The 27,934-nt window shown below is 46.1% G+C and overlaps 1 protein-coding gene across 8 annotated transcripts; it reads left to right on the top strand.

Moving 5' to 3' along the window:
- The first annotated feature begins 891 nt into the window (after positions 1-891).
- On the top strand, positions 892-26,328 carry PFKFB2 (6-phosphofructo-2-kinase/fructose-2,6-biphosphatase 2). Of its 8 annotated transcripts, XR_014146507.1 has the most exons (17): positions 892-1,078; positions 2,258-2,365; positions 8,120-8,245; positions 8,745-8,841; positions 9,270-9,336; positions 9,466-9,540; positions 9,932-9,988; positions 10,896-11,020; positions 13,116-13,323; positions 13,768-13,914; positions 14,608-14,712; positions 15,464-15,593; positions 16,417-16,479; positions 16,911-16,975; positions 17,625-17,804; positions 24,292-24,857; positions 25,609-26,328. XR_014146507.1 is itself a non-coding variant. In XM_081824910.1 (16 exons), exons 2-16 carry the CDS (start codon positions 2,278-2,280, stop codon positions 24,352-24,354), a joined length of 1,596 nt encoding a protein of 531 aa, XP_081681036.1. In that variant the 5' UTR covers positions 892-1,078; positions 2,258-2,277; the 3' UTR covers positions 24,355-26,328. The 8 variants fall into 8 exon arrangements, 5 of the variants coding, with proteins under 5 accessions (XP_081681036.1, XP_081681038.1, XP_081681039.1 ...); XM_081824910.1 differs by having other exon boundaries at positions 24,292-26,328; XR_014146509.1 differs by having other exon boundaries at positions 898-1,078; positions 17,625-23,077; positions 24,292-26,328.
- The last annotated feature ends 1,606 nt before the right edge of the window (positions 26,329-27,934 follow it).

Raw genomic sequence — 27,934 nt, 5'->3', positions numbered from 1 at the left:
GACCTTTTCCAACCCCGTATCCCTTAGAACCAAGGACTGTGCCTCAAATAAGTGCTCAATAAATACCTGCTGAATGGATAAAGGCAGTTGTACTGGTGCAGATAAGGCAACCATAACATACACACTGGGAGTTGTAAAAAACTTCAAAAAGGAGATACTAGTTGAGCTGTTTTGAAGGATGAATTTAATCCCCAGGTGAAGGAGGAATAAAGACATCTCTGAATTTATCTCTTTTCCAAGAAATCCACATTCCTAGTTCTTTTTCCATCCTGGATCCGAAAAAGCACGCCTGCGTAGAGTGGGTTTATCAACAGCATCAAGCATCATCAGAAGGGCCTGGGGGCAACTGTGAAAAGTTCGCTGGAAATATGCAAACTCACCTCTACTATATAAAAGCCTCTCTCTACCTCTAAGTTATATGGAAGTTTTGCCTCTTTTGCCCCATTTTGTGACCCAATTTTTTGCTGAAGCAATTTTCCTTTTCTGGTTTTTCAAGGAGACCAGAACAGATGGTATAGCGTAGGAGGTAGAGGGAGAATAAAGGCGACGATTAGAAGACCACCGGAGTATATGGATGTGTCCAGGGAAGTTCCCGGTTCAGCAGTAAGAGTAGTTGATTTTCTTACGTTACAGTGTCTGGCCAATGGGAAGGAGATGCAAACACCCTAAGGTGTAATCAGCTCAAGTACGGTGGTATCTTATTTTAGCAAAGCACCACCTTCTGAAGTTTACGTTCCAATTTATGGATCTAACAAGGTCCCTCTGGGATTCAGGGAGGAAAGCGTTAACCTCCACAATGTTTTCCCGTCACCAAAAAGTCACATCCCCTCAAGACGTCTGTTTCGTCCACTCTCGCGAGAGTATGAAAAAACGTCAAGTATTTTATTAACCCCGCCCCCAGCCCTATGAGTTGCCTAGCAACGATGCAACCAACCTCCACAGTGCGAGGAAACTTGGGAGCTTGCGATCTTTTGGCTTCACAGTTTCTTCCACCTTCGGGAGCCAGCGTCAGCGATTCCGATTTGAGCCCCGCCCCAGGGAGCCTGCGGGCGCTGGATTGGCCGATGATTCTCTCCAGGTGAGGACCGACGCCAGTGTGGCGGAGCCTGACAGGAGCACGTGATTTGCCGGCTGCTGGTGTGCCGGGCTCTGGCCACAGTGTGTCAGCTCCCGTCCTCAGCCTAACGGGGCAAGTACCCGGGCCACTGGCGGAAGGGAGCTTAGGAGGGATCATAGGGTGAGCGGTGGCTGTACGGCGCCTCGCAGGGCCGGGGCGGGCGGGAGAGGGCGGGGGACTGCGTGCGCCGGGATGAGGTGAGGGACGGTGATGCCTTGCCGTTTTCGGGGAAGTGCCGGCATTGCTGGGAGTGCAGACGTTCTGGGACCGGGAGCGGCGGCTGGTGCTTGGGTTAGAGGATTTGTGTGGTCAGTGGAAGAACAGTGCAAGGTCCTTGAAGCAGTAGGACCTTCGGTCCTCACGAGCCCCTTGTCTGGGTGTGGGGCGTGAGCGCGAGGCTATCCCACCCCGGTTCGAGTCAGGACTTCTTATTAAGCAGGTGACCTTGGGGAAGTCATTTACCACCTCTTTGCGCCCCATTATTCCTTATAGACTGTGAACCAAGGGATGGGTGGGAAGAGGGTGCAGAGCAAGGGCGTGAGAATGGGAACACCAGAGGAGAAATGGTGACGCGCTAGGGTCGTCACGGGGTCCAGTTACAGTTTTTCCTTCAGGGAACATGTTTGAGATTTCCCCCACTTCTCCCATTTTTGTCAGGAATAAATCCTGCCATTGGACTGCAATGACTGTATGATAATGAACTCGATCTATTTGCAACCCATTTCACCCCCGACTTTTACCATTACTCTCCCCAGCTTTTTAAACTAAAGTAGAGGTCAGGAAGGAACTTGGATAAGCCACCTAATTTTATTAAACTTAGTTTTTCAACCTGTAAATTGGGGGAAAGTAACAATGGTGGCAAATAAGCCTTATGGAAGGATTATTAGGATTGAAGGAGCTAATTTATGTGAATGTAACTCCTAAGTCAGCATTAAAAAGACAAGATTCTAGTATAACTGAGTCTATAGATGAGGAAACAGGGCTAGGGAGGACTTATCAAAGGACATGTAGCTATTAACCCAGAGCAAGAGGGCTGGACTGACTCTTGGTCCAGGATTCTTTCACTTCTATTGCACCTGTCCTCTTCCCTGGGTGTTTTGAGGTATATCTCCTTCCTTACATCCCTTTTGTCCCTTTCAGACATCTCCCGAAGAGCTGCCATGTCTGGGAATACTGCATCTTCGTCAGAACAGAACAACAGCTATGAAACCAAAGCCTCCAATCTTCGAATGTCAGAGAAGAAATGTTGTGAGTCTGGGGAAAGAGGAGGGGCTGCTCCCTCCCAGAATTCTATCTTGGGAATATAGTTGTAATCCTAGACTTTAATGCTTGTTGGGAGTGAGAGAGAATTCTTTGACATGGGAATTTAAAACCAAGTCTACAACGGGAATTTCTTGTGTGAAACAAGTAGGCCCAGTGAAATGTCTGTCATTGGGTCCAGACTGCTGGTATATCCCCACATTTTCTTACTGCTTTCTTTGACTGTCTCGTGGGGGAGTCTGCACATTCGATTGATGTTGAAAGTTACCCACTCAGTGATTAAGGCAGAGTGGCAGGTGCAGGGATTACTTAGGGCTGATACTGTTAACAGTTTCCCTTCATTTTTTGGGCTACGTTTTGTGAAGATGCTGCTCACTGCAGAAATTGCAGTAAGAGCCAGTAGTAGTTCATTTTAGCAGGCCTCGGGGAGTCAGGTCTGACGTCTGACCTCTCACTCTCATTTGGGCACCCTGCATTCCCACAGGGTTAGCCTTTGCACTTTGCAAGGTATTTTTCCTGTAGGTTTATTCCTGTGGGGACAGGTTTGACCAGAGCGTTTCCATGCCAGTTCTTTAGACAGAGATAGCAGGTGGGTTTGCCGAGAAGTGAAGCATCATTTCTTCTCCCCTTGCATTTGCATTCCTAACCCTCATTGTAGCCTGTATGGGCAAAAGGTCCTGGGCAACTGGCCCTTACAATTTGGGGGGAACCTCAAGGAATGCTGACCCTTGCCCTTGCTTCCAGGTGCACCTTTCCTCTGGAACCCTGTCAGTCAGTGCTCACTTCAGTGGTCATGTATATAGCAGGTGGAAACAGCCAACCAGCATGAGACCTGGAATCATGTCCTGTTCAAAGCTTTCCCCAGAGTCTCGACCTTGATGTTGTGTCCTTGTCAGTCTCATGATTAATGATGATAATCTCTTTTTATCTAGCACTGATGAAGCTTGCTGAGCTTTGCACTGCAACAGAGGCAGCTTTTTGTATGTGGTACTGGGGTTGGCACACCTGTATAATTAGGGTCTCCTTTCTCTCCCAGGGCAGGAAGCCAGGTACCGAGGGCAAGTACCCCATGGGAGATAACTAGTATAGCACGATGTTTGAGTGCAGCCCTTGGAATCAGACTGCCCAGGTTTGAATCCTAGTTTTACTCCTTCCTAGCTGTGTGCCCTTGAATAAGTTGCTTATCCTCTCTGTGCCTTAGTTTGCTTATTTATAAAATGGGGATACTGATATTATCTTCCCCTAGAGCAATGTGAGAATTAAATGAGTAAATATAGGAAAGCACTTAGAAGAGTGTTTATAGAGTTAAAGTGTATTTTTTTATTTTTTATTTTCATTGCATATAAATTGAATTATACTGTAAATGGCTGTGCTGGGAGCTCACTATTTATAAGAGCCCTATGAAGAATTAGGTTTTCAGTAAAGAATGTTTTCTCCTCTTGCTTGACAGTATCGTAGCCCAGATTTGGGAGCACTAAAGAGAGGTGCATTTGTGTTGCTGGGACACTTGATCCAAAAGAGTACAGAGAGCAGGTGGTGGCATGGGCTGCCCAGTGCCCGGCGTCAGCTGTATTCTCCACAGAAACCTGCTCCGTGCCATTCAAACTCTTCTGCAGTTTTTCTGCATTGAGGGCTCTCGATAGTCAAGGAGGCAGTAATCCCAGGTCTCCTTTCTTTTTTTTTTTTTTTTTAGATTTTATTTATTTGCGAGAGAGAGAATGAGAGACAGAGAGCATGAGAGGGGGGAGGGTCAGAGGGAGAAGCAGGCTCCCCGCCGAGCAGGGAGCCCGATGCGGTACTCGATCCCGGGACTCCAGGATCATGACCTGAGCCGAAGGCAGCCGCTTAACCAACTGAGCCACCCAGGCGCCCCCCCAGGTCTCCTTTCTATCCTCTAGACTCTTTAAGTCCTGCTCTGCGCTCTGATTTCTCCTCTCCAGCTCCACCCTCTTCTCCCCGACTGGGAGCATCTGGGGGGTGGAGGGAGAGGTTGTCCCGACTCCACCATCATTCATTTACCCCCTTCTCTTCTTCCCTCATGGGTTGGACTGGGAGACTTCTGCAGCCATAGTCAAAGGAGAAATACAGTAATGAAAATACCTGTTTGTTTATTTATATCTCTCCATTGCTTGCCTGTGTGTTGGAGCAGGCTCCCCTGGCTACTTAGTGCTCACACCCAGCAGTTGCTTTATTAATAGCTCAGCCGTTATCTCCTTGCTGCCAATTACACCTGTGTTGGCTGGCTTCACCCTGGGAAATGCCTGAGCTGGAGGACTGGAGAAGGACTTCAGGGAGCCAAAACCTCCAAAGGAGCATTACTGGAACTTCAGCTGCTCCAGGGATGGGGGTGACGGGTGGTTGCTGGCCGAGGTGCCTGTAAGATGCTCAGATGCCTGGTTTCAGGGCATCTTAAAGGCACCTCAGGAATTAGGCAGTTGGGGACAGCAGTGAGTGTGTATATGCTTTTCTTTGTTTCTTTTCTTCTTTGAGATTTTGAGTAGGTCTGAAACAGACAAGTTCCCATGTGTACCTTCCCGCAGTTACAAAAGCAATATGTGTTCATGAAAAATTCAAACAAAACAGAGAGAAAGTGAAAAGTAAAAAAATCTCTCACAATTTCTCCTGTCCCTGTTAAGTTTGATTCTTCCCGACATCTTCTGGTGTATTCTGTCAACGAAAATAGGTTCATACTGTACATATTCTATTCTGCTGCTATTTTCCTTTTTTTTTTTATAACTTACTATCTTGTGGAGGGTTTTGTGTGTGTGTGTGTGTGTGTAAATCCAGATTTACCTCTTTGTGCATAGTATTGCATTCTAGGGATATGCCAGCCTCCCCCTGATGGACATTTGCCCTGTTTTTGGTTTTCCACCATCACAAAGAATGCTGCAGGAGCATCCTTGCCCATATATACCTTAGCATGTGCATGCTAGCAACTTTTCCTACAGAAGTAATAGGAGGAAAGACACATTTGAAATGTTGACCAGCATTACTAATTTATTCTCCTAACTAGTTCTGTATTGTTAGCTGTTTTTCATATTTCAGAGGGCATGGGTGAAAATTGGGTATTGTCAACTATGGCTGCGCTGGCTCAGTAAAACGTTAACGTTCTCAGTGTTTAGCTACAGAACTTGGATAGCTCATGCCTGTCAAATAGCAGGAGATAATTAGCAGTTTTATGACTACTCAAGAATGAAAAAATAACTAATGAAACACATTTTAATAGGCTGCATATTTTAAAAATATTGGGCCTATTTAGAACGAATAGTGGAAGAAGGCCTTGTTTATGAAAAGGCAGGGAACCACTGACCTACTAGACTACCTTTCAGGATTAGATTAGAGAATTTAGTCATGCTTACCACATGGTTCCCTTGGCCAGGTGCTGACAGGAGCTGGTGGCTGGGACTGATGGGGCAGTCATGAAACCAGGAGTCTGGTCAGAGCCCTGACCTTGACTTTCTACTGTGGAATTGTGGACCAGGCTCTTCACCTCCCTGGGTTTGGGTGTTTCTGTTTGTAGTAGGGAAGTTATCAAACCTTCAATTCCTCTAAGTATGTTCATGAGGGAGAATAAGTTTAAGATGGAGAAAGGGAGTTAAACCTTGTTTAAAGAAGGCAGGAGAGAATTTCAGGATTAAAACAGCTTTCCATTATAAGCCAACGGGTATGTTACATTGTCTCTGAAATTAATCAGCTTGAACTATATACTATTCAAATTAAGGTGCTAGTGGTTTTGTTTTGTAACAGGCAGGACAGAATGTTCCTAATTTTGTCAACGTGGCAGTTTGAAATAGGAAGTGTGTTTTAGTTTTGTATTCTGGAAAATGAGAAGCCCAGAGGTGGGAGGTGTGGAGCCTTGGGGAGTCCTTTTAAGAGACCCCTGTTTTTTGTTGTTTTATTTTTTTTCCTCTTAGCGTTCTCTGCCCAGTTAGGTAAACATGTAGCAGCTGGTCCCCTGTTTAGCTTCAGAGCAGCTCCCAAGCATCAGTTCATTTTTAGCTTTAGGGAGGGTAAGAGGACCTTTGGGGGAAGCGTCTAATGGGCTGGAAGTTGTGGACAAAGCAGGCCCAGAAGTGCAAGTAATGTGGCAAATCATGGGGGATTGAGCAGAGCATGGTGGTGAGCTGGAGAAAGTGAAGACTCAGGAGGATTTTACTACTGAAAGGCGAGGCAGTTGTACCCAGGCAGACCTGTCAGGAGTCAGAGATCAGGGATTCACATCAGCTGAGGCTGCAGGGTGGCATTTTCCTGCCTTTGTGCTTCCTATTTGGACACAGATGAAAATCACTTCCGTTGCTCCTTGCCTGCTTTGGAGGAGTCCCTGCCCAGGCCCAGGAATTGTCCATGTGCACAGCAGGTAAAGGACTAGAGGCCAAGTCCTCCGACCCCGAGTCTGGGCATCCACTCCCGCCTCACCACTTGGGGCCACTCTAGTTTCTGGGTACTTCTTGCCCAACACCCCTAGGAAACTCCCTTCCTTCTGAGGTCCGTCCTCTACCCAGGCCCTTCTGCCCACTTCTCCAGTGAGAGCTGTTGAGAATGACTTTCCCGTGCAACCACCTAAGTTTTACCCAGTTGTTTCTCAGCCTTACGGGCCACCTCGTCCCAGCACAGAGAAGCAGCAGTACCCAGCAGGGCACCTTCCAGAAGGCAGTGCCAGGAAGTGGAAAGCAAGGTGATGCTTTCCCTTTCTCATCCCTGGGCAGGGCCTCCCCTCACAAGAGTCTGGAGTCGTCCTGTCCGACCTCGGTTGGTCTGGGCCCCAGGGAAGTGGTGGGCAGCAGTGGAGGCCCCTCTCCCACCACTCATCTGTGGCAGGATGGGCAGGGAGGAGCCCGGCCCTGTGAGCAGGCTGCGGAGGAAGCACAAGCTCTGGATTCTAGTGCTAGCTCTTCCATGACCCATCCTGTATCCTTAGGCGAGTCACCTGACCTTTGACCGTCTAGTTTGCCCCACCTGTCCACTGAGCCCTATCTCTGTACATGAGCATTCCTGAACTAAGTTTCCTTAGGAAGGATGGACCAGTGACTGTTCCTGTTTCTGGATTTCTTGCTTTCACACGGCCGTTGAGGCTGGCTGCCCACGCTGCCCTTGCAGGCTAGCTTTACCATGAAGCTTCCTGAGGGGTCTTGTCAGAACTTCTGTCAAGTAGGCTTTGCCACAGTCTGAATCTCACTATGGTTTAGAAATTCGGGCTTAAGCTTGTGTCCTGAGCACAAAAGCCAAAACAGTTTGAGACCAGCCTCTTTTTACAGTGGGCAGGCTAGTTCTTGCTCATGGCTTTGAAGGGATAGATGGGATCCTCAGGATAGAAACTCTGTTGGACCTTTTGTAGGAGCCAGGCCGGCTCATCCCTGGGGAATCTCCAGGCACAAGGCGTGCCTCCACAGCTGTATTGTTCTTGTGTTATTAGCCATTCTTTTGTTAAGGAAGGTGCCATGGTTCTTATCTTTCTAATCCTTGCCACTTTTGTCTCTCTTTCCACCTAAGGTACCTCTGTGGAGACTTTGCACATGTGGGGAAGACATGTCTTGACTTGGGTACTTCTTGGAAATTTACATGACCTTTTAGTTTTTTTTCAGGAGGTTGGCCTGATAGCTCCTCTATTTGCCATCCCAGTCTTCCCCTGGCTTGGCTGAGGTGTGTAAAGATTAAATGAGGTTATGGCTATGAAGTATCTAGCCCAGTGCACGAACCTTCTGCAGCCCCTAGTCGCTCAGTTCTGTTCTCTTTCCCCTCTAGCATGGGCATCTTACATGACCAACTCCCCAACTCTCATCGTTATGATTGGCTTGCCAGCCCGGGGCAAAACCTATGTGTCCAAGAAACTCACGCGCTACCTCAACTGGATTGGGGTGCCCACCAAAGGTAGGTGCAGGTCATTTATTCCTTGGGAAGGGAAATGATTAGTTCTTGGGCCTCCCAAGCCTCTGGAGATCTGTTCTCCTTGGCATCAAGATTACAGGGTGCTCCTGGCAGAAATAGTGGTTGATTCCTGATTTGCTGGATTTATTCCCTGTTTACAGACTTGTTTCCTCTTGGCCTGGGTGGATTGGCCTAAATTTAAGGGCATGCCTTTGGTGGTGTAGCACTTTACCTCCATATAGATCATCTTGTCTAATCCTAGCAGCACTCCTGTGAAATCGCCAAAGTGGCTGAGGAAATTGAAACTCAGACAGTTTAAGACTTGTTCAAGGACTAATACATCTGAACTTGAATCTAAGTTGACTCTAAATCTGGTATTGTTCCCAGCATACCATGGTGCTTTTTTTCATTTCCTTGGCAACTCTGACATTAGACCAAGAAGTCCCCTTTGGTGGGGCCATTGTATTGTTTCACTGCTGAGGGCTGTTGGTGTCACCTGCAGTGTTTAATCTTGGGGTGTATCGGCGTGAAGCAGTCAAGTCCTATAAGTCCTACGACTTCTTCCGGCACGACAATGAGGAGGCCATGAAGATCCGCAAGTGAGTCTTCTTAGGCCTGACCTCCCAGCGAGCTCCTTCTCTGCCATCACAAGACTGGACATGGCAGGGTTTGGTTTTCCTGTCAGTAAATATCCTTTGGGGATTTTAACTGGAGATTATTTGGTAGACAGGTCACGTTGGGCTTGGGTAGGTAGCAGAACAGGCTCAGGGAGAGGCATGTGTGTTTGTAGGGTAAACCTGTAGAGTGAGACTTTATATGCATGGGGCAGGGGAATGGGAAAAATACAGGATAGTCTAAAAACCTCAGTGGGGAAGTTGAAAAGTTCAGTTAGGGGAAAATTTTGACCACTGGGAAAACTAAGCGGGAAGGGATATGACTCCTCTAGCAACCCAGTTGTTCATGTCTCTGGCTGTGCCTGAGCTTGGTCTGGCGCTGCTCTTGCTGATGTCCTCTGTTCTCGTGGCAGACAGTGTGCTCTGGTGGCGCTGGAAGATGTGAAGGCGTACCTTACCGAGGAGAGCGGGCAGATCGCGGTAAGCCTTCCCTGCCTCTTCCCCATCTTGATCTCCACCCAAGAGACTGCACAGCCTCACCCGGAGTCTGCCTTGGTGGGATTCCAGTTCTCTCTGCCCGCTCATCTACTTTGCGGCCTCTCTCCCCAGGTGTTTGATGCCACCAATACGACTAGGGAGAGGAGGGACATGATTTTGAACTTTGCCAAGGAGAATTCCTTCAAGGTAGGGTTTGGCTCCCTGCTGGAGGAGAGGGATGAGTGGCAGTGGGGAGTCAAGAGGGACGTGAGGATCTCTTTGACTCTGGTGGGTGAGGAGGACAGGGTTGGCTATCCGCTTTTCTTTTCTTGGGAAATACCCCCAGTCCTTGAGTGTCTTCTTTCAGGTCCTTTCTCAGCCCCTTAGCCCGTATGTCTGAGGCCCTGGGGATGTGGTAAGAGCTATTTTTAAATGAGGAGGCCTTGAAGGCCACTTTCATGAAAAAAAAATCCCGGGGGGTGTGGTGGCCATGGTGGGGCAGGTGTGAGCACAGGCTGTTAATGAACAGCCTGTGACTCATTTATCACTGCCTTCTCTCCCATTGACTCATTTATCACTGCCTTCTCTCTCTGGCCAGGTATTCTTTGTGGAATCTGTCTGCGATGATCCTGATGTCATTGCTGCCAACATCCTGGTGGGTGACACCCCTGCATACCACCACCTCCCTGTCCTTTCTGCCTTGTGTTATGTGTGTGTTGGTGGGTGAGGGGGGAGAGTCAACTGGGCAATGAAAGAAAGAAATAGACACGTTTAACAATGCAGGGTGATCTTTTTGATCTGCCAGAGCACCATTTTATACTTCCACATTCTTCCCATAGGAGAAGAAACCGAGGCTCTGAGGAATAAAGTAAGAATGAGCTGTTGAATGGAAGCCAAGACTTAGACCGTAGGAGTTTTGGCCCTGTGTTCTGGGTATCAGCTGGATGCTGAGACCTAGGGATGTCCTCAGAGTAGATCAGCCTCTTCACTATCTGTCAGGGCCACCATGTAGGAAGGTCATCTGCCCACTCACTGTCTAACATTCAGGTCAGTGCTCTGTGCACTGAGTGTCTCATGCCCTGGATGGTCACGGTATAAACCAATGCCCATTTGATGGGTTGTACTGTTCTATGTGGACATGGTATCATGATAGTGCTCTTCTAGCAGTGTGGGAACTTGGAAACAACTAAGAAGAGGTATCTGGTCCAAGTCAGGCATGCGTCAGATCAAGCACCCTATTCTGAGTGGTCGTACGGAGAAATTGAAGCCCATTCTGTGTTCCCAGCAGGGCACATAAAGGGATTGGGCCCAGGAGCAGTTTGAGCTGTATGACTGCCTCAGTCCTTCAGCCAAGGGCAGGCACATGACTCCCCAGTTGTCTTGCCTTTCTTCGTTGCCAGGGTCACAGGACAGGGAGGGGGTGCTCACTGAACGGGGATTGCCAATGCTCCAGTGAAAGAGCCCTTCTGTGGACTTCCTTCTCTTTATTTAGCATTGGCTGTTTGTACAAGGGCTGTTAAGGACACACCTCTGACCAGGCCCTACTCTCCCTATGATTCCAGGAGGTAAAGGTGTCGAGCCCTGACTACCCTGAAAGGAACAGGGAGAATGTGATGGAGGACTTCCTAAAGAGAATTGAGTGCTACAAAGTCACCTATCGACCCCTTGACCCAGACAACTATGACAAGTAAGGTTTAAGGCCATGGTTTGAAGGGCCTCAGGCAGGGGTCTCATTTGAGAAAAGAGCCTTTCTCCCTCTGTCCTCAAACTTTCTTCTGACCATCCAGACCTATAATGTTTACATCATTCCAGAGAAACAAGGTATGGATTTGTGGCTTCTCTGTAGGTTGCATCTTACACTTGAACAGTGAAGTGTTTTTTATCATCAGTTCTTCCTCTCTGTTCTCTAAAACAAGATTTCTCAGTCTCCGCATTGCTGACTAATTCTTTATTACAGCAGTGGGGGGCTGCCCTGTGCACTGTGGGATGTTTAGCAGCATCCCTGGCCTCCACTCACTAGATACCAGTAATACTCCCAACCTTCAACAAGCCAAAATGTTTTCAGACATTGCCAGGTGTCCCTGGGGAGCAAAATCAAGTAGTTCTGATCTAGGGTGTTGTAGGACACCCCTCAGAGATGTGTCATCAGCTTTTGATCAATTTTTGAAGTTTATTGTGTGTATATATCTATTCTGTAACACACATGTATTAGTATATAAGATTACATATATTATACACACAAGTAACATAATATAGAAATATGTTTACATAGAACATATATGCATGTACAGGTATATATAATGTATATATGATGTTATATATAAATACATATGATACAAATACATATCAGTAAAAATGTGTAACAAACATATAAATATATATAAAATGTGTGTATGTATATATATATACACGTGTGTGTGTGTGTGTGTGTATACATATACATAAAGCATGTAAAGTCCTTAAGAACATGCCTGGCTCATCAGAAATGTCTGATTGAGTGCTAGCCATTATTACTGTGGTAGTGTCTACTAGCAATGTGCTATGCAATATGGGTTAACTTGATGTGCATGAGGTATAAGAGCCATAGTAAAAATTCCAGGCCTTTTGGAAAGATTCATGCACAATGTATTTTATCCATTTTTTTTTTCCAAAAACTAATGATGTACTGTATGTTGGCTATCTGAACATAAAGAAGAAAAAAAGAGCCATAGTAAAATGTGAAGTCCATGTTGAAGAAAGATGTGTATACACAGAAACCTGGGGAATGTGGCCATACAGTTAACGGCTGTGTTTGAATAAGATATGGCCCCGCAGCCAAGCAGATGGCAAGATAAGTCTGCGTAGCTCACTGTTCCATTGTGGTAGTGGTCTGCTTAATGTTTTGAGTCTTTAAGTTCCTTCAAGTAGATTGTTAGTATTTGGAGGTGTTCCTTTAAATATAGAGTTTGAAATGTTAGTATTTGGAGGTGTTCCTTAATATAGAGTTTGAAATGTCAGTATTTGGAGGTGTTCCTTAATATAGAGTTTGAAAACCACTGTTCTAGAGATGGTATAATAGTATATTCTTCTACATAGAAGTCCTTTATAGAAAAACATTCTAGAACAGTGTGTGTGTGTGTGTGTGTGTGTGTTTATAGATAGTATTTCTGATGGTAGGGTTTGGGTGGTTTTTATTTGCATCATTCTATCTTTTTTTGAAAATGTTTTTGGAATAAGTATCATTTTTTTTAAAATTTAAATTCAGTTAGCATTTATCATTTTTACAATGAGAAAAATTCTCTGATGAGGCAACCGCTGCAGAAGTACCTCCGAGAGAGGCTTGATTAGGTAAATGCAGGGAACATGGAGAAATCTCTAAGATTCTGCTGCCTGCTGCCCTCCCCGCGGGCCATGCCATCCCCTGGCCAGGTCTTGACCAGCTCAGATGGGGGTTGTGCTTCTCACCAAACTTCAGGGTTAGCAAAATTGTCAGGTCACCTAGTCTAACCCTTGAGGGAAAGCCTGGATTCTTCGTATCCTACTTATCTAAACTACATGGCACGGTACAGGCACTTGAAGAAATGATAGAGTGGCCAGAAGTTCGGGACATCTTACTTCATCTTGGGTCTGAGGTGCAATCCGCCTCCTGCTGGTTGTTGGTTCCTTAAAATGTGGGTTGGCTCTGACAGGAGACGAGGAAGAGCTGCCTCAAACCTGCAAGTAATTATGGGAATCCTTCCCTTCCCGCTGGTATCCTCAGATTTTCATTCTCAGGGATTCTCTTTTCTCCTGCTCTGTCCCAGGGATCTTTCTTTCATCAAGGTGATAAATGTGGGCCAGCGATTTTTAGTGAACAGAGTCCAGGACTACATCCAGAGCAAGATAGTCTACTACCTCATGAATATCCACGTGCAGCCTCGCACCATTTACCTTTGCCGGCATGGAGAGAGCGAATTCAACCTCTTGGGGAGGATTGGGGGTGACTCTGGCCTCTCGGTGCGGGGAAAACAGGTGAGGCATTCAGCAGCAGGCTGGATTTCCCAGGCTTAGAGTTGGAGGAAGGGCATGGTGGAGGTCATCTCTCTTATCCCCTTACTTCTTCCTAAATCCCATTGGGGCTGAGGCTGTGGTTTCAGATAATCAAGCAAATGTGGAAGACCTCTTCTTGTCCACTGATTCTGGCTGTGTTGTAATGTGGTAACTTGGAACCACTTCTGTTAATTCAACCGTCAGATATTTAATGGGCATGACTTGTGTGCTGAGCACGGTACAGGATGCTCCAGTGGAAGTTCATTTCCTCTTGGGTTTATCATAACTGTGTAGCACCTTTTGGATTTTGACCATGGTCCTACACGTTGCCCTTTGTAGGCCAAGTTAGCAATTGTGTGTGTGTGTGTCTGTATGTGCGTGTGTGCGCATGTTTCTCTCCTTTAAAATTTTTATCTCCAACCCAAGTTTGCCCAGGCTCTAAGGAAGTTTCTGGAGGAACAGGAGATAGCAGACCTCAAAGTGTGGACGAGCCAGCTAAAGAGGACTATCCAGACTGCTGAATCCCTGGGTGTGACCTATGAGCAGTGGAAGATTCTGAATGAGATCGATGCTGTGAGTAGGAATTCTGATGGCTGCAAAGCCAGTAAGAGTCTCTTATTCAGGCAGGAGCTCTCAGAAGTCACAATATGGTCAGTTTTATCTAGAAAACTAGAACTACCAGGTAGTAGTAGTAGTAGGGGAAGAAGAGGGAACAATTGCACCCCAGTCAGGGCTTCCTGCCTATTTGAGCACCTGTGGCAATTACGGGCCTAGACCAGTCTGTGACCTAGCCCCTCTGGCATCTGGGGACAGCACGGCTCCATTTCGTTTCTTTGTATATTTTTCTGCTGGGGAAAAGAAATAACTAACAACTCCCTTCTTTAATTTCTGCTTAGATCACTTGGTCCTTTCCAAATTTTTTTCTTGGCTTTCTCTGTCCTTGAGCACAAAAGCAGACATTTTTCTTTTCTTCCTCTGTACCTTTTTATGCCTTCTGCCAGAATTCTCTGGTCCCTTCAGTTTCTCCTCCCCTGCTTCCTGTTCCCTTTATCCTGCTGACTTTTCTTGGACCTTTAACTTCTCTGAAGTAGTCGGAGCAAGTAGTCGGAGCAAGCTGAGAAGCCACATCTCCTGTGCAGTGGCCCTCCCCGTGCCAGGCACTGTGCTGGGACTGGGACACTAAGGATTCCTTAGTGTCGCCCCCCTTGTTTGGGGGGATGCCGCAGGGGGCGGCCTCCCTCCTGCAGCCGATGTGGCTCCCTGCAGGGCGTGTGTGAGGAGATGACCTATGCGCAGATTGAGAAGCAGTACCCGGACGAGTTCGCGCTTCGAGATCAAGAGAAATACTTGTATCGGTACCCTGGTGGGGAGGTGAGATTTCCCCTCACGTGGTGTGACTATCCAGCCCTCCGTTGGGGGTTTAGCTTTAATTAGGGGGAAGGAGTGAATGGGATGTGGAAGGTCTAGAAAGGGTAGTCAAGGCATCATGTAGTTTTGTCCTCCAACTTTGGGTCATAGTGTGTTTAATTCAGCTTAGACCGTCAAACATCTCATTAAGATCTCCAGGGAAAAGGGTGACAGGATGTCTTGTGTGTTGATTCATTGTAGAATCAGCATCTTCTTTTTTACTTCTTTTTTTTGTTCTACTCCCTCAGTCCCACCCCGACCCAAGCAGGTATAGGCCCCGAGTCAATATATGGGGTATGAATGACTTCCCTGTCATCTCGCATGTTTGAGGCTGTTCGCTGGCCCGAGGGGCTTTGTAGTCTAGAGCCCTGGGAGGCCCAGGTAACTAAAACCAACAGCAGAGGTCCAGGAAAGCCCTCGGAGCCTCACGTGCTGCCTGTTCATCTGGGAAGGAAAAAAGACCCAGGCTGAATTCACATTTCTTCTTTTTGACCTGTAGTTTTCTCAGTCTAAATGTTGCTCTTGAAAGGTCTGAGGATTCTCAAGAGATCACAGGGCTGGGGTTAGTTAGCAGGCGACATGAAGTCGCTAAACCTCCAGCAGGAAAGCCAGCTGGGGAGGAAGGAGAAGTGGCCTCCTGACTCTGGAGCCAGCTACCGACTTGGCTGCTAGCCTGTGCCTGGCCTCCCACCAGTCTGCCTCACTTCCCCCGCAGTCGTACCAGGACCTGGTGCAGCGGCTGGAGCCCGTCATCATGGAGCTGGAGCGGCAGGGCAACGTCCTCGTGATCTCCCACCAGGCTGTCATGCGCTGCCTGCTGGCCTACTTCTTGGATAAGGGTGCAGGTGACATTTGGGGAAGGGCCAGGGGACACATTCATGGCGAGGGGGTTGGACTCAGGGTGGCGCCAGGATCCCAGGCAACAGAACCTGCCCCTCTTCCACTCAAACTGGAGTGCATTCTTCTGACAGCAGTGTGGGGCTCCCAGCAGCCACTGGGCCAGCTACTCGCTGAAGTTACTCCTCTGGTACCAAAGCCCCCATTGGAGTGGCCACTGCTGGAGCTCCTTAATCCTGCTTGGCTAGAGGGCCAGTGTCTAGCTGACCCTCCTGGCAGAATCAGAAAAGTGGTTTTGCACATTCCCGGCTTGTTATTTGGCTACAAGGAGGGTGGTGTCTTAAAAGCATCTTCATCCTTTGGATTCATCATAGGACAGTTTCTGGGTAAAGCCTGAAGGAACTTGCTGACTTTTCTGACCCTTCCCTTCCCTTCCCCTTTCCTTTCCCCTTCCCTTTCCCCTCCTCCTCCCCCTCCCCATCCCCTCCCCTCCCCTCCCCTCCTCTTCATCTATCTGAGCTGCTGGGCAGCCTGCAGATTGGCCTTTGGTACACCCACATAGGCCACAATCTTCCCTTCCACCGGGTCCTGCTCACTTCTGTTTTGCCTTCATGGAAGGTTCTAAAATGGACTGCTTTCCTTCCTTAGCCTCTCAGTAGCTTGGGCAGCTTCTTTAGTGGCCGTCCCGATAATTGTCTGGGGTCTAGGGGAGGAACTGTACAACTCTAGGTCAGGGTGAAGAGAACTCATGAGCTCCTTAGATTCTCCCACTTACTTGACCTTAATCCATAATACTAAGAGACTTCTCTCACCTGGTCTTTCTGTTTTCAGATGAGCTACCATACTTGAGGTGCCCCCTCCATACCATCTTCAAACTTACTCCTGTGGCCTACGGTAACTATGAGCTTAGCAGTGGGCAGGATGTGGGGATTGAAGAAAGTCAGGCTATTTGAATTTTCTCTGAAGTTTGTCTAGAAGTTCAACTTTATCACCCCTGTATACCAGGGAAATTCCATCAGTGCTTTCCATTTTTAAAAGGATCTATGGGGGCATGTGGGTGGCTCAGTTGGTTAAGTGTCTGCCTTTGGCTCAGGTCATGATCTCTGGGTCCTGGGATCGAGTCCCTCTCCCTCTGCCCCTCCCCTTGCTCATGCTCTGCATCTCTCTCTCTCTTTTTTTAATGCATGAATAAAATCTTTAAAAAAAGGATGTGTATATTTGGGAATATATGCATTCTTTTATGGTATGTTTCCCATACTGAATCTAAGGAATTTTTCTTGGAGCTTTTTTCCTGAAGGCCTTTTCTCTTTCCTCTGTTTCCTCAGGATGTAAAGTGGAAACAATTAAACTCAACGTGGAGGCTGTGAACACTCACCGTGACAAGCCAACCGTAAGTATTCTCCCGCAGATGAACATGCAGGCTCCCTGCCACCTTGAGTCTTTGAACCTTTGACATCACGAGACTCGGGTTTTGTTTATGTACAAAAGGGAAACACATCCAGAACTCATGTCCTATGTAACTCATGTCCTAGTCTGCTTACTTCCAAAAGGAAGAAATGTTGGAATTACTACTTTTTTAAAATTAGTACCTCTTTCATGAGTCTTAACCTTGAAAGTTGGCTCCTGGAAATCCAGTTAAATATGGGAAGTGTTTGGCCGAAGTCAAATACAGATTTTTTTTCCCCCAGGGAGTGCTCCCTTTAGAGAGTAGGACCCAGAGGAGCCTATAAGGTGGGGTCAAGCGGTATAGGGTTTGTTCCTGGGTCTGTCCTGATAATCTGTGTGATCTTAAATAAGCCCCTTCCTTTCGTGGGCCCTCCTTCCTCCTTTGGAGTATGATGCTCAAGGAGCTTCTCCTTCTACAACCCTTTAGCTTCCTGGGACTAGGGCTAAGGCCATGGCCCATGTCTTATGAGAGACTCTATCTGCAGAGGAGCAGGACTGGAAGAAACGGTTGTGGTTACAGGCATTATTTAACCTTTATGAGTGAGCTTTTGGCTTGGCTTTCATTTGTGTGGTGTCCCTCCATTTCCAATTAGAACAACTTCCCCAAGAACCAAACCCCTGTAAGGATGAGAAGGAACAGCTTTACGCCTCTGTCCAGTTCGAATACAATAAGGCGTCCAAGAAATTACAGTGTTGGGAGCCGGCCCCTCAAGCCCCTCAGCCCTCTCCGTGCCCTGGACACGCAAGAAGGGGCCGACCAGCCGAAGACCCAAGTCAGCATTCCGGTGGTGTAACCGTGTGTCCCCTCCAGGCTTGGCCTCCTGCCCTTGTCTCTAAGCACCAATGAGTCATTTAACTTCCAGACCCCACCCCCAACACCCCACCATGGACTTTAACACAGAATGTGAGCTAATGTGTTTCCAGACCAATCTTAGCTGTTCTCCAGTGTGAAACATCTCCCTGCCCAGGGGCAATTTGACCAGTGGGTGTTTTAGGACATGTCCTTGGTTGGGGTAGTCTGGAGGAGGAGGAAAAGGGCTACACTCCCCTGGGTGCTTAGCATAGCTGGGTCTGAGGTTAAGCCTGCCCCATAGCCTTGGTTCTTATCCTTGGTGTCTAAACTACTCATGTCCTTGTGTTGGTAAAGGAGGGGGTGGGGCGGAGGGGGAGACAGAAGCCCATTTTTCCTTCACCTTTGTCTCTTCAAGGTGTGCTTTACTCACAGTCCTTACTTGCCTGCTTTGTTCCCCCCTTGCTCACCTCCCCTTTGGATTCTCCAGTGTGATGCATGGCATTGTCATCGTGTCTGTTGAGGAGGGAAGGGGTGGTTGGCGAGAGAGAAGTCTGGGCTCTGTTGATGCTCTCTGCAGGGGGCCTCAATGGATCCAGACTGGGGGAGCTTTTTTTTTTCCCCCTCTCCTTTCCTCTCAAACCAGGTCCTGAAAGGGTCAGCCCAGGCTGCAGAACATCCACAGATGCTCTGGAGCCCACAAGTGGACATAGGGTGAGAGTTCGTGCCTCCTTTCATGAGAGCCAGTCCTAAGTCTTTGAGGCTCCGGGGGAGTTGGCTCTGAGTATGTGTGAAATATCTTGGTTGGTACTTTTCACTTCAAGAGCCAGGCATGGGTCTTTTTGGCAGCTGTGGAATGAGGTTTAGGAGAATAGGACGTTCTCTAGGTCTTGCAGGGCTCTTGTAGGGCAGTCATGTCTTTTTTCAGTGGCTCCCAGCTTTGCCAACCACAGCAACTTTCCTGCCAAGGCCAGTGACCTCTGGGGCTGTTTAGAAGGATAGAGTTAGATTAAAGAGTCACCGCGGATACTGGAATTGCTCAAGGCAGACAGAAGGCAGCGAAGAGTTCACTAGAGCTTTTTATTTTCCTGTAATTTTCAACACACTCTCCTCTTTACGTTAAAATATTTTGCATGAGCAGTGTTTCCCCCCACCCCCCCAAATGTGGAAAGGCCTGGCCATGAATTTAATCTCCCTCACCGGTGTATTCTTTTATCTCATCTTGGTTTCCAGGAGTCTTTGGGACCTTGAGGGGTCTAGCTCTTAATTATCTGGAATTGCCTATTCACTTTTGTCATTTTGTTTTCTCTAGGGTTAAACAGGAAACGTTTAGAACAGGGGATTCTTAGCTCCTTGGTGGCCCCTCCAATTCGGTATATAAAACATGAATATATGTGCAGTTTTCTGAGAGAGAATTCGGATTTCTCATGAGATTTTTAAAAGTGATGGAATACATCCACACCTTAAAGTTATCAATTGTCTTTTAGAGGAAACCAGTGAGAGCAAGTGACCTATTTGCCAAGGGTCTTTTTCTTTGGTAATAGAAGACCTTTTGTCATGGTTCTCATCTAGGAGCATTCATTACAATCCTCTTTAGAATTTTTGAAATACATACATGCCCCAGTCCACATTAGGCTTAATACTAACTCAGAATCTCTGGGGTTGGGGTCTGGGCATGTATGCGTTGGCAATAACTTCCCTGAAGATTCTGATTCATACTCAGGGTTAGAGCTTCATTTCAGTTGTGGGGAGAAATACTGGAGTAGTTCTTCGGACAGAGCGTCAACCTAAGAATTTTGAATTCTTTTTGGCTCTGAAAGGACGATTCTCTGGAGTTAGATGTGTGAGCAGATCACAGTATTACACTAAGTAATACACTAAGTATCACACTAAGTGACCCCCTTGAAGGCAGGCTGCTGTGTTTTAGAGCGTTATTCTGGGTTCTAGTCCCATCTTTAACCCTTTACACTGCAAGGTGTTGTGGAACAAAGCATTGTGTGAATAAATGTCCTCGGGTAATAGCTGGGAATTTTCAGCACTCTGGATAAAGGCACAGAGATAAAACCTGTAGGATGATAAAGGTTATCATCATAGGCAGCTGCCTTGTGACCTTGAGTCCTTTATTCTTGCATCTGAGTAGAGCAGGACATCACAGTGTTTCCAAAGTCTGCTTGCCTAGCTTCTGCTCCTCAGTGTGTCTAACCTGCTATTTCTGTTTTGCCATTACATTCTGGGTACATGGTGTCTTTGCGGGGCTTCGGGCTGGGTGGGGGGGGGCTGATGGTGATAGGGTGCACAGAAGTGGAAGAAAAGGTCCTTGCCCTGAAGAAGGTTATTTTAGAGACAGGGTATATAGTTTATAATAAATGAACATTTGCAAAAGAGCAACACCTTGCATCTGTAAGTGTGGACACTGAAGGGGAGTTCAGATTCCTTCTGACTTTTCTCTTGTCCTGTGAGACTGAAGGGGGGTAGCAGGTGAGAGTCCTCCCCCTCCAGGTGAGAATGAGATGTGGTCTAGGTGGTGTGGGGGGCACTTTTACAAGGTGGCTTCATCTAACCTTACTTGGCCGGCAGCATGCTTAGCCCAAATGATTATTCATTCAGTTTTTTTTTTTTTTCCTGCCGTGCAATAAGAATAATTCAGAGCTAATGAATGACAAGCAGGAGCATTTTGATCCAAAGACTTTGGATTTGGGTTGTGCATACTCTTAGTGAGAGGAGGATTCTCTAACACACGAGCATTGTGTTACCCTGTTATAAACCCCAGCATGAGCCACAGGTCACCGGGATGTTCACTGTGGCCCTCAGCCTGCTCCTTATTTCTCCACTCTCCCCCATGCTAGTTTGCTTCCCCCAAAAGAGGAGCCTGAGGTGGTCTTTTTAGTCTCAGGTGGGACACAAGAAATTAGAACTTCACGGTAGCAAGGCTTTCGGCATCCTTCAGTTTTTAGAGCAAGATCCCTCCAGAGAAGTTTCTGCAGGAAGAAGCCAGGAGAATACAGAATGGCATAGAGCTCTTACTCCAAATTTTAGAGAAGTTCCACTTCTTATCTTTTCTATCCTCCTCTTCCTTTCTTACTGGAATGTGTATTGGTAGTATCTGCACATTGCTATAGTTATGTCTAGGTCATAGATTCTACAAAGAAAGGATGGATTCCGGAGCACCTTTTGCTGAGGCTTTTGGTTTCATTGTGGGAGAAATAGGTGAAGGCTTTAGCATTTAATCTATTAAATTATTTAATCTAGTAAATGGAGAAAGGAAAATCCCTGTATATTTCATTGTCTTGCTTGGAAGCTGAATGATGAATTTTGTAACAGACTTGAAAGAGGAATCCAAAGCAGATTTAGAGAACTAGCTTCTCTTGTCTCATAATCCTCAAATTAGAATTTAGTTCTTCTTAATTTGTATTGTCTTTGGTTTTTGTTTTGATAAGGGGATTGTTTTACATTCAGCTGCAAAGTAGAATTAGAAAATCTTTTTTTTTTTTTTTAAAGATTTTATTTATTTATTTGACAGAGAAAGACACAATGAGAGAGGGAACACAAACGGGGAGTGGGAGAGGGAGAAGCAGACTCCCTGCCGAGCAGGGAGCCCGATGCGGGACTCGATTCCGGGACTCCAGGATCATGACCTGAGCCGAAGGCAGTCGCTTAACCAACTGAGCCACCCAGGCGCCCTAGAATTAGAAAATCTTAAAAACATGTGTAGGGGGTCTGCCCTATCTTATTGTCTCAGGGTTTTGTTTGTTTGTTTCTCCCCCAAGAAGTTAGAATTAGGAATACAATGTGTCTGTATTCCCAGGCTGAATGGAGGAGTGTTTCCTGTGAAGTTCTGGGTGTTCCTTTTTGCAATCCACAAATGGATCTGCAGAGGCACCAGCATTCTCAAGAAATATGACATAACTTTGGAAATAAATCCCATCTTCCGGTTTTTCTGTGAGTAGGAGGTGTGGGTTCTGGAGAAACTCACTGGTGCTTGGGGTAGCCAAAGGACAGGGGGCAGAATGTCTAATGATTGAGAGAACTATATCTGGGTTATACAGTCTTAATGGACATTCCATTGTTTTTGCCCAGTTCAGAAGCCATGTTGTGTTTGTTTTCAAGAAATTTGGTCAATTTACCCAGGTTTTCTAGGATGTATTTTGACTTGGTCATGTTTTAAAATATTTCAATTTAAAAACTATCTAACAATTGAGCAGGTTGTGACATTGGCAGGATGGATCTCTGACTTCCCAGAGAGGTGATACAGTCATCAGAAGTAAGTCCAGGAATTTAATTTGGATGCATAGTGTCCAGAAGACTGTATCTAGTAGTATCCATGTGCTTACTGACTGGCAGACCCTGATAGAATCTGTATGCTGACTGACTGACTGACTGACTGACAGACTCCAGTAGGGTTTTTTAATCTGACCATCTGTTTTCTAATTGTACCAGTTAGTAGTATATGCATATTACTGTGATTTTGTGTCCGTTGCATGTGTCCTACAAAGAAAGGAAGTAAACACTTTACCTTTTTTTTCAGGGGGAAGTTCTGTACCTATGATTTTTAATAGACATTTCTTTTAGAGTAGCAGTCAAAAATCTCATCATTTTGTAGAAAACGAAGGTTGAACATCACTTTTGTGTGATATTTTGTGAACTCAGTGAAGGAAGTACCTCCTCAAAGCCTGTAATTGTTACCTCTACCTGCGTTAATTCCACCCACTCTCCCACTTCTAGGCAGGACTTCCCTTTTACCGTCTGCTTCTGAACCTTCTGTGTCCTCAGCTTCCCTGTCACAGGATGTAGCAGCGGATAATGCTGTTGTTGCATTTGACTCTTATTCAAATCTAATAAATAAAAATGCAAAGGAAGTTTTGCATTTAAAAATTGATCTTAAGAGTTGGCAAAGGTGTTCTTTCCAGTCAGCCTTTCACTGGGGATCTAGGTAGGACCAGTCTTTACCATCTCAATGTTTTTGTATCTGAACTGCTTGTGTACATTTTTTTAATTGTGTTTAAATAACAAAATCCGCTCGTTCTGATATGGTGATGGTTTTACTGTGGCAAAAGCAAAGGACTGATCACCAGCTGTGCCCCTGGAGGGGGTTGGAAATTGGTGAAGGGAATGAACTGGATTGGGAACTCATGCATAGAGTTATCCTGCAGATTTCCTAGGCACAGCTCTGGTGAAAAAGGAATGTGAGTCCTTACCAGCATTCTGACTTAATCTGGTGACATTGGTATCAAAATATGCCACTCAGATCCACATAAGGTGTGTATAACTATATTTGAAATGTGCTTTTGTGTGTGTGTGTGTGTGTTTGTGTGTAGAATGGGTAAATAAAATTGTTGAGTAACTTGAACCTATGAGAAGGCTTCTGGGTTTTTTGTTTTATATTTTGGGTTGTGTTCTCCACCCACTCCCCCACCTTTGAAACTGTCTCCTGGTGTTCCATGATTGAGCCTCAGAGGAGCCAAAGCCAGTTGGCGGTGTGACTGGAGTCCTTGGTGTGGGCATGGCTCTCTTCCACCACCTTCTGGGAAAGATGGGAAGGACGTTATGGAAGGCACGTGAACTTCCGTAGAAGTTGTGTGGACTTGTTGGCGCCTCTACAAGAATTAAGAAAACGTACCTTTGCCCGTACTGTACTATGACTCCCCTTAGCCACATGCAACTCATTATTGTAAAGAAAAAAATGCGGAGATTTCTTAGAATTTAGTGGGCTGTTCTTCTAAAACATGACCTGCCTTTTTGTAAAGAGCTTACAGTCAACGGAATGAAATGGCATTTGACTTCTGGGACAGGAAGGAAGGTGGAACTGTGTCACTGCCTCGCTCTTCAGTTCTTTGTCAGCCTCGAAAGGAGCTGCAGGAGCTCATTAGACATGCACTCTGGGGCCTACTGAGTCAGAATCTTCGACTTAATAGCATTACCAAGTGATTCCGATGCACATTTAATACTTGAGAAACACTGCTCTAGGGGGAAGAATTCCTCACAAAACATTCAATCCCAGTTTATGGGAAGAAGCTGATTTCTGCTCTGACGGACTGCAGAACGGACTGGGATAGCTACAACTGTAGAGACCCTCCTCAGAAGCCACGTAGCCGTGACAGCAATGCCGTTTTGTCAGCATGGTCTTTTGGTTGATAGTAGCCTGTGTGCTCTCCTTTTACCACAGGATTTCCTGCAGCTTCTACCTCCTATCTTGGGTATATAGCTTATAGTCTAGGTCTGGAAGAAGTGCCTGGTCCAACATGGTTACAAAGGTCGGTTTCTCAGGGAAAGAAGCCCATGACTATACTGTTGGGAGTTTGCTAAAGGGTAAAAGGGTGTGTGCCAGCACAACAGAGGGTCCATGCATGTGTGCGGAGGTGGGGATATGGGCGGTGGGGGAGCAGTGGGGGGGGGAAGGGGTTCTGCATTACTTTTATTTGTCTTTCGGCCATGGTCTAATCGCTTTGTCTCTCTTCCTCTCTGGCTCATAGGCAGAGACCGGGTTGGCTGTGCACAGGCACTCTTCTTCAGCATCCCTCACATCGCTTTGCTGATGATGTGAAGGCCGAGGCCAGACCTCTCCAAGATCTACTACAAAGCTTGGGATGGCAGCTCCACAGGGGCTCCCATCAGGAAGTTAAGCTGGGATTGGACATTTGGGGCCACCAAAATGAGGCCTGGACAAACATTACATTTCTTCCTGTCATACCTAACGGGAATATCTTACACGGGATAACTTAACTTCCCTCTGCCTCAAAACATCTCACAGCCTGAACTGATCAGTGTGTATTATCTCTTTGCTGGGTGTGACCCCAGTTGGCCAGTCTTGTTCCGTTAACTTCCTACCTGCGATTGTATCCCTGGCGGCCTGTTCTTTTCTGAAATGCAAATGCACCTCTTCAGATTTGTTTCCAAGTGAGAGGGCTGCACTGCAGCAAGCCTGTTCAGTGCTGTAAGAGCTGGTCTCTTCGTCCATTCCAGCCGAGCAGGCTAGAGGACAATACACAGATGTTAGCCATCCCTTTTTGTCACGTTGGAAACGAGACAAATTCACCAGGTGAGTAGAGGGTATCTGAGAAAGTCAGTCCCTGAAATGTCTCTTCTGCGGCGATGGAAGAGCAGTGTCAGCCACCTTTTCGTGTAGAGAAGTTTTTCCTTGTTCAGGCCCTGTAAGGGCAGGATCTGACTGCAAGACTCCCCAGAATGGGTCCCCGTCTTCAAAGTACCCTTTTCCCGAGTAGCTACTGTATTTCCTACCTGATGCTGTGTCCCCTCACAGTGGCAGAGGGATATGTCATTCTCCAGTGGTTGGGAATGAGGGCTGGAGAGAAAAGTAGGGCACCATTGACATGACCTGGAGAAGTAGAGGGTTCCTTGGGAATCAACTCTACCAGGGAGTTCTTACTTCAGACCAGGTGCAGGGGCACATGACTTTCTGTGGGGTTTATCACTATGATGTGGTCTCTACGAAAGCTGTGGCTGTGCCTTCGAGAGCAGCTGGTCTTCTGATGCCTGCCTCTTAGCTAATTGTCACTAGTGGGGTCTCCTGGTCTCTTATGTATAGAACACTGGGGGGGAGGGCAAGGGAGACATGAGTCCTTGAGGGGTGTGTCATTTGGCTTCCTGTAAAGATAAGCCAGGTAATTCTCTAGATCAATGTGATTCTCTGTCAGTGTGATTTTAATATGTCACAACTCCAAAGGAGGGTATGGAAGCTCCAAACGATAAATATCTTACAAGCAAAAAAATTTTTTTTTTAAGGATAGTAAGTTTTTTAGCTTTTTAAATAATTTTTCCCTTTCATGCAGATACCCACTTGCTGGGCGAAAGGGTACGTAACAAAAGTAATGAAATGCAGCTTTTCCCAAATGGTTCTTTTATACTGTGGATGATACGGGGCTCCGTTACCTAAGATGTGATGAGCTGGGCTGCGGGCAGTTCAGCATCCGGCAACCAGGAGCTTATTTTATACGCACAAAGCTGCCTTCAGAAAGGCTCCCGACTCTGCTCTGTAGCAGGGGATTTTCATCTGGCCATTTGTAGCATGTGGTACTGTCATCATTTTGTTCTTGTGCTGCAGGTTTCTTTCTGCATCTAAACGCAGTGTCTTGATGATCAGATAATGTTTTTATTTAGTTATTTATTCATCCATGTGAGATATTTTTAAGTCCCATATTAGTGTTTGCATGTGTTTGATCAGAATGTAGGATAATTGGTGTTGTCTGTTTTTTGGTTGAAATTTAGGTAGTTTGAGATTTTAAGTGTGGTGTCCATAGTATTACCTTAAATTAAATTTCCAAGGTCTAGGTATCTGTCTTCTGTAAAAGGATGATAACTATGTTAAGGCACAATGGATTTCTTTTGAGTACTTTTTTTTTCTCATTGGTTTTTATTATAAGTATCAACCAAGAGGTGCATTTCTCTGGAGAGAAGTTTATCTCCTGGATAAATAAAATCATGCTAAAATATGTCAGTAATATGTATTGCTTTGTAATAAGAAATATAATAAAAGTTATTTTTAATTTAAACATGTAAGTAATTTTTGAAATCACCACAAAATAGGATAACATTTGGTACATTATACATACCCAAAATGTTAATAATATTGTGCAAAATGTCTTTGAAACTAGCTTCTTGAAAATGATTCTCAAGTTCTTAGATCATATATATATTTCTAGCTAGTGCTTGAATTGGTGACTCCTGCCTTTATCAAGTTACATTAGCATTTCCAAATGATATCAGTGGGATCATTATTGCCATATATTATTGACATTCTGGAGCTTTATTAATTTATTTAACAAATATTTAATGATCATCTATTGATGGTTTTCATGCAGTGAGTAAAACCAAGTCCCTGTCCCGTGTCCTTGGAAAGATCTCCAAGCACTTCTGCAGGTGTTACATTACCCGGCCATCAAACCATCGTTTGTAGAGGGAAAAGCACATCTGGGATCATTCTTATTTCACAAATAGGTGAATGAACACCCTTATTAAGTGACTTACCTCAGAACAAGGTAAATGGTAAGATGTGTAACAGTGAGGGCTCAACAAACATATAACATGCTGTTTTTAAATGTAGCTGGAAACTTCATAAAGATACCAGAAGTAGAATATGACTCCTCAGAGAATGCTCCAGTGTTGGGTGATGGTCATTATTTGCCTTATTTCTGTAGCCTTTATTATTCCCTCATGTGTTCAGCCTCTCCAGGGTCTTCTCTGGGGACTGTCTGTGAGGAGGCCAGCCTCACTAGCTTGCCCTGATTGGTGACAAGCCCACTGGCACTTCCCATGGCAGTCCAGCATTCGCCCATCACCATGCCTCATGGTCTTGAAGTATTCCCACCATCCAACCTACATTCATTGTCTTGAACTCATCTGAGGATTTGACAAAAGCTGAGGCCCCTCTCCCCCACAAAAGGTAGATACACCTCACTTTTGCGTTCAGTGGAGCGGGCGTCATGACTGCAGGGTAGCAAAGCGGGAGCTAGATGATAATGTATACACACCCCATTTCCCTTTCTTTTCTTTGACATTAAAAAAAAAAATCCATCCATTTGATACTAACTTTTTTAAGCAGGGGGAAGAATATGTGGGATTCGGAAATGCTTACTTTTTAAAACCGGACACCGTAGAATATTTAGGAATTTGAATGGATTATCACAAGATAGCATCACTAACCTCTGGGGCAGCCGGGGCTGGGGGCGGGGGGCTGATATTTTATTTTTCTTAACCTCAGGGTGCCAAGTGCATTTTTTGTTCTCATTAAGCCGGTGCCACACCGTCCCAGTCTCCACAGGTGGAACACCTCACTTCCGAGCGCCCTTCTGAATTCCCAAGGGCATCTCGATACCCTCTTGGTGGTATGCTGTACCTTCCCTGCGAAAACTTGGTCAGATTTGAGAGACGAGCTTCTCCTCGCAATTAAATGAAATAATTTCACAAGCATAGGAACCCTTGCGAAGCAGCGCCGAAGCAGCGTTCCAGAACTAATAGGGCCTCACCTCTGAACAGGTAGTGCCATCATGGAGCATCCAGCCTACTTTCAGAGAACAGCTTCTTAAGCCACTTGGATTTTCTTCCTCAGTGATCTTCTTACCTTATTTTACATTCCATTTTCATTTGTCAGAGCGTCTC

This window comes from Leptonychotes weddellii, chromosome 6 (assembly GCF_054177405.1).
Source record: "Leptonychotes weddellii isolate Sample4059 chromosome 6, ASM5417740v2, whole genome shotgun sequence".
NCBI lineage: Eukaryota > Metazoa > Chordata > Mammalia > Carnivora > Phocidae > Leptonychotes > Leptonychotes weddellii.
The sequence above is the reverse complement of the archived record's forward strand: the minus strand, read 5'-3'. Positions and strand labels throughout refer to the sequence as shown.

Coding starts and splice junctions, on each gene's coding strand:
- PFKFB2 (XM_081824910.1), top strand. CDS start 2,278: ATGTCTGGGAATACTGCATCTTCGTCAGAACAGAACAACAGCTATGAA. Junction 13,915..14,607: donor TTCTGAATGAGATCGATGCT/GTGAGTAGGAAT, acceptor GGCTCCCTGCAG/GGCGTGTGTGAGGAGATGAC. Junction 16,976..17,624: donor CTCACCGTGACAAGCCAACC/GTAAGTATTCTC, acceptor ATTTCCAATTAG/AACAACTTCCCCAAGAACCA.